Below are 5,940 nucleotides of genomic sequence, written 5' to 3' on the forward strand. Positions count from 1 at the left end.
TCACCTGGTCTTGAGGAGGAGGCTCCCCATCATAGGCTACAGTGAATGTGATCAGATTGTGGTCACTTAGTGTCGTTCCCCGCCATACCTTCCAATTCTCCACACGGAGATTAGCGTGTGCACTCTTGAGTGACACATCAATGTTCGAGGTCGCCCCCCTACGACCTTCGAAAGTTGGTGGGAAGTTTGGTCGGTTCAACACTTCTAGTCCGAGCTCGAGAATTGCTTCAGCGAGTCTCTCACCCCGCCGGACGGCGCGTCTCGCGCCGAGAGGCGTGATGTCACTGTGCCATAGGGGTGACATGGCGTTTGCGTCCATTGTGCAAATGAGCAGGTCATTGCGATAGAACCCAACCGCCTCTTGTAACTGGTCGATATACGGCCTTTCTCTATGCCTGTACTGAAAGTACATGTTCAGCACGAAAAAGGTGAAGTCGCCAGTGTTTATTTCGGCTAACACCATGCATCTGTTGCTAAGGTGCGCCACTTTCACTGCTCTCAGAGATCGATTTAGCACAACGATCGCTGCCATAGGGTGCTCTCCCCCTGCCAGGATCTGAGCTGTAGTCGGCATATACAGGATCTTTCCGTCTTTAGAGTATGGCTCCTGTAGACATAAAATGTCTAAAGACTCCTCCTCCGCTCGGCGTCGCACCTCGCACATCACCGCTTGCGATCGCGCGCAGTTCAGCTGTCCTATTTTAACCAACACGGGCATTGTGATGTTTCACAGTCCGGTCGGCAACAGGTGAGGCGGCAGCCGGTAAGGAGACGGTTGACGAGAGGTCTTGTCTCCCATAGTCTGTCCGCTGTATTTTACGTTGTGTGAGGATTTTGTAATATTCACACTCTTTGCCTGGTGTTACGCAATTTCGATTTCGCTTTTTGCACGGAATGCAGACCGGTTGGTCCCCCGCTTTTCGACAATCCTTTCTCATGTGGCCGTTTTCGCCACAGTGCCCGCATGTTATTATACTCGGGTCCTGCTTGCAGAACCTTGCCGAGTGATTTACATCTTGGCACCGCGTGCAGACAGCCAAGTCTAGGTAGTCATCAACTGGCATGGACTCGAAGCCCATGTACAGTCTTTTCTGCCTAAGGATGGCGACTCTGAGTCTGGGGCTTACTTCCACCACGAGATGTGATGTTTGTTTGCCCCTTGGTCCAGTCCGGAACTTCGGCTTAAATCCTGGCGGAATTGTGTTTCCGGAAGTCCTCCAAGGTCGTTTTGCTTTCGAGTTAGCTCAACCACAGTTTCATTCTTCATGACGCAAGGTACATGATGTATGATTATCTGCGGATTGAGCTTTTTTGGCAGTTCGCATTTCAGAGTTTCTGTCAGTTTGTTATTGGCGAGAAGTTTTTGACGATCAGTCTCAGACGCCACGTCCACGATGAGCGTCGGGCCGTTGGTGGCGACCCGTGAGAACTTCACACCATCTACCTCTGGCTTGACCAGGGAGGTGAACTTCTTTCTCACTTCTGCTCCGCTTTCGTTTGCCTTTGACTTGATGAAGAGCGTAGCCTTCTCAGTCTGGGCTCTTGTTATCATCGCCTGCGTTTTCCGTTCTGTCGAGGGTAGAGCGGCGGCAGCTTGTGCAAAGGTCTTTGGCGGCGCCAGGGGCACCGCTTTCGTCCTCGCCAGCTCATCCTCCAAGGCGTCCACCCTTCCTGTGAGGGCCGACTGCGCCATAGCCCAGTCAAACAACTTAGCTCTCAGTTGTCTCTTGAGGTCACTTAGATTTTTCTCCTCCACCAGTTGCCCCGGTTTTAGAGAGTCGTCCACGAGTTCAAGGACGTCCTCGAGCCGCGTCGCGATGAGCTGTATGGTCGCAAGATCGCTGGGGCTTGCCTTGTATGGGGACTTGCCGTCCTCGACTGGGCCGCTGGGCTCTTGCCCGGCTACCTGCGCCGAGTCCGGCTGCTTGTTTTTCTTCCGCCTCTTCCGTCGAGTCCCGGGCTTGCGCCCTTCGGTAACCGACATTGGCGTAGAGGCGCGGCTACTGCAGGCACTTTCACTGACTGGGCCGCTGGGCTGCTGCCCGGCTACCTGCGCCAGTTTCCGCGCACTTTTCACCGTTTCCGACGGTGGAGATTTCGGCCGTGTGGCCGCTGTCACTCCCGCCGGGCGAGTCTGGGTGGACGTGCCAGCACCGACTGGGCCGCCGGGCTTCTGCCCAGCTACCTGCGCCAGCTTTGGCCCGTCCGCAGTCTTTCCCGCCGGCGGCGTCGTCGGCCGTGAGGCCTTCGTCTTCGCCTTCGGTTCAGACTTCCCCGTGGCGCCGTCCCCGACTGGGCCGCTGGGCTTGCGCCCGGCTACCTGCGCCGGTTCCGGCTTATCTCCCGCCTTGGGCGCCGCTCTTGGCGCCGGCTGGTGGGGTGGCGGCATTAGCTCGGTTGCAGCGTCTGCACTCTGCGATCTCTGCCGAAGCACTTTTCGCAGGTGTTTCTTCTGCTTCCTCCGCTTTGCCTTGCGGTCTTTCTAACTGTCACTTTCACTCGTGTCAGCGAGCGTCCGTGACAGCGTCTCGCTAGCGGCAGTCTTAGCGCTCCGCACACGGGGTGTCCGGAACTCCAATTCTGGCGCGCTAAGCGCGGGGTCATGGTCTTGTGGTCTAGGGACCTCCGACTGCCCTTGTTTTGGGAGTTCGTCAGTACACGAGGTGTCCGACTCGCTCCCCGAATGGTTGGTGTGTTGACTCCGCGACGGCCCACCAGTTCCGTCGGGACAAGGTTGTTTGAAAGAATCCATGTGATTCCCACGAACAGCTAGGGATCTATGTTGTCCACCCAGGCGTCGCCCCGCACACCTGGGTAAGCCTTATACAACAGAGGGTCGGCCGGTCCTCTGAGGTGGCTGACTCATGACTGTTCACAACTCAACAGCCTTGCGCCCCATAGCCGCCAGCTAACGCAGAGGGTGAGGGGTGATTATAGAGATTGTCCTTCTCTTGCCCGGGCGGTTAAGCCAAGACTCCGGTCCGAAACACGCACGACGTTCCACTGCGCCCTCACAGCGGTCGTTGAAGTGCGTGTCTCAGATTACGGCCGTCGCTGGTAGCGCTTGCCAGCTCCGGGCTAGGGCACCCCGGGTTTGCCAAGCCCGTACGGCGACTGCATTAGCCTCCGTCCCTGTGGTCGTGGTCTTTGACCACTCAGGAGCATCCTCCTGTGGCAGCTCCTGGTGACTTCCGCGTTGCGGTGACCGTTGCCGGTCTCCCCTTCGCAGTTGTCCGCCGAGGAATCCTCCGAGCGAGGCCGAGACGTCGTCCGCGTTGCATCCTCTGAGGGTCAGAGAGCGCTTCGCAGTCAGACGCCCTTCCCCGCTCGTGGACATCGGCCTGCTTCCACATTAAGACCTCTACGGTGAGAGACTTGGTTTCAGCAGGAACGATGACCGCCAAAAACTCCCCACTGTGCATAAGGCAACCGCCGCGTGCCGGTAGCTGCCGACACGCGTCGCTGCACGCGCACGTCCTACGTACGAGCTTGGATACTAGACTCATGAGTCCGACACCTACAAGCGCTCGCAGTAGGTGGAGGCGCACGCTCGGCGTGACAAACCTCCATGTGGGAAGTTAAACTCCTGTGGCACTTGTGTCTTGGAGCGATGCATCCCACGTCCGATAAATCGAGCGCCGTAACACTTCGTTCCTGACGGTGAGGCGTGAGCTCCGTAGCGCACACAGGCAGAGACGGAGGCACGTCCTCGCAGAGAGACGCTGTACAAGTCAGACTTGCGCCCGACAGGTTAGCAACCTCTGCAGGTGACATACGCAGCATGGCTAGTGCATCGCGAAATGTCCTTACGTGAAAGCGGCGCCCACCACACCCCGGCCGGAGCCGGGGCGCAGCAAGCGCCGCCAACGCAAAAGCGGCGTCCGCCGCATCCCAGCCTGAGCCAGGACGCAGCAGACGCCGCCACAGCAAAAGCGGCGCCCGCCGCACCCCGGCCAGGAGCCAGGGCACAGCAAGCGCCGCCAAAGCGAAAGCGGCGCCCGCCGCACCCCGGCCGGAGCCGAAGCGCAGCAAGCGCCGCCAAAGTGAAAGCGGCACCCGCCGCACCCCGGCCGGAGCCGAAGCGCAGCAAGCGCCGCCAAAGTGAAAGCGGCACCCGCCGCACCCCGGCCGGAGCCGAAGCGCAGCAAGCGCCGCCAAAGCGAAAGCGGCGCCCGCCGCACCCCGGCCTGAGCCGAGGCGCAGCAAGCGCCGCCATAGCCAAAGCGGCGCCCGCCGCACCCCGGCCGGAGCCAGAGTACAGCAAGCGCCGCCAACGCAAAAGCGGCGCCCGCCGCACCCCGGCCGGAGCCAGAGCACAGCAAGCGCCGCCAAAGCAAAGGCGGCGCCCGCCGCACCCCGGCCGGAGCCAGAGCACAGCAAGCGCCGCCAAAGCAAAGGCGGCGCCCGCCGCACCCCGGCCGGAGCCAAGAGCACAGCAAACGCCGCCAACGCAAAAGCGGCGCCCGCCGCACCCCGGCCGGAGCCAGAGCACAGCAAGCGCCGCCAACGCAAAAGCGGCGCCCGCCGCATCCCGGCCGGAGCCAGAGCACAGCAAGCGCCGCAGAAGCGTGCAAGTGCCATTCGCCAGTGAGCAAGGATACTAGACACAAGTGTCCGACACCTTAGCGCCCACGGCGAGCAGAGTGCGAGACTCGGCTTGGAGAGGCCAGTTGCCCAGTCCCTCTGCGTCTACGCCTGCACCCCGCACGGAAGTCGCCCTTCTCTCATTGGTTTCACCGGTTGCCCGGCTACTCACATCTTACACCACGGGAAGGTTGAGAGATCGGACATTTAGCCGCCCGTCTTCTACCAGTATAGGTGGACTCCACCACTGGTTAGACAGCATAACGGCCTTCGTAAGATAGTAGATAGGGACAGCGGGAATCTCGTTAATCCATTCATGTGCGTCACTAATTAGATGACGAAGCATTTGGCTACATCAAGAGTGTCATCGGTTACTCCCAGGCCGTTTACCCAAGCTTGCTTGAATTTCTGAACGTTGACACGTTCAGAGCACTAGGCAGGAGTCGCATGTCAGAGCGGTAAGACTCACCCATCGACGCGACTCCCACACGGGGCATGTCCAAGCCGCCACAGGCAACAGCGGGGAGCGACCACCCACGTCAGCCCCGCAGCACGACATCAACCGAGCAAGCCCGGGAGTCAAGCGCCGTGGGTCCGCGACTGACCCAGCAGACCTCAGTTGCCACCGAACCCCGGTGGTGGGGACGCCAAAGAGGATAAGCCCCAATGGCGTGGGATTAGGGACGCGGCGTGCCCATACCCGGGGGCCCCATCGAACAAAGAAAGAGTCGCCGTCTTAAAGACCCAGCGGGCGACGGACGAGCTCGGCAAACCTACTGATGGGCACCCAAACGACGATTAGCCACAGCACACGTGGTGCCAGGTTCAGTGAGGAAAGCTGGAACCGCTGACCTCGATCGAACCTACACCCCTCGGATAAGCCGTTACTCTCGGGCGTCCCCTCAGGCGCGACACGTCAGGGCACACAGGCACAAGACGGCGCGGACGCGGATGTGAAGTCCAATGGGTGGAAATCACATTGCGGCAACACCCGCTAGGGCCATCGCAATGCTTTGTTTTAATTAGACAGTCGGATTCCCCCAGTCCGTGCCAGTTCTGAGTTGATCGTTGAATGGCGGCCGAAGAGAATCCGCGCACCCGCGCGCCCCCGGAGGAGCACGCTAAGGCGGACGCGGCCTCGCAGCAAGGAAGATCCGTGGGAGGCCAAGGCACGGGACCGAGCTCGGATCCTGCGCGCAGGTTGAAGCACCGGGCCACGAACGCCGCGCAGGCGCGCGCATCCTGCACCGCCGGCCAGCACGAGGCCGACCAACGGCGAGAGCAGACCACGCCCGCGTTAAACGCCCGCACTTACCGGCACCCCTACGGCACTCACCTCGCCCAGGCCCGGCACGT

General features: G+C 60.5%; 1 protein-coding gene across 1 annotated transcript; it reads left to right on the forward strand.

Moving 5' to 3' along the window:
- The first annotated feature begins 3,800 nt into the window (after window positions 1-3,800).
- Window positions 3,801-4,604, forward strand: LOC126092741 (serine/arginine repetitive matrix protein 1-like). The gene has a single exon (XM_049908467.1). It carries the CDS (start codon window positions 3,801-3,803, stop codon window positions 4,602-4,604), a length of 804 nt encoding a protein of 267 aa, XP_049764424.1.
- The last annotated feature ends 1,336 nt before the right edge of the window (window positions 4,605-5,940 follow it).

Source organism: Schistocerca cancellata, chromosome 7 (genome assembly GCF_023864275.1).
Source record: "Schistocerca cancellata isolate TAMUIC-IGC-003103 chromosome 7, iqSchCanc2.1, whole genome shotgun sequence".
NCBI classification, from domain to species: Eukaryota; Metazoa; Arthropoda; class Insecta; order Orthoptera; family Acrididae; genus Schistocerca; species Schistocerca cancellata.

Excerpts from the sequence above, each read along its gene's own strand:
- LOC126092741 (XM_049908467.1), top strand. The coding sequence starts at position 3,801 with ATGTCCTTACGTGAAAGCGGCGCCCACCACACCCCGGCCGGAGCCGGG.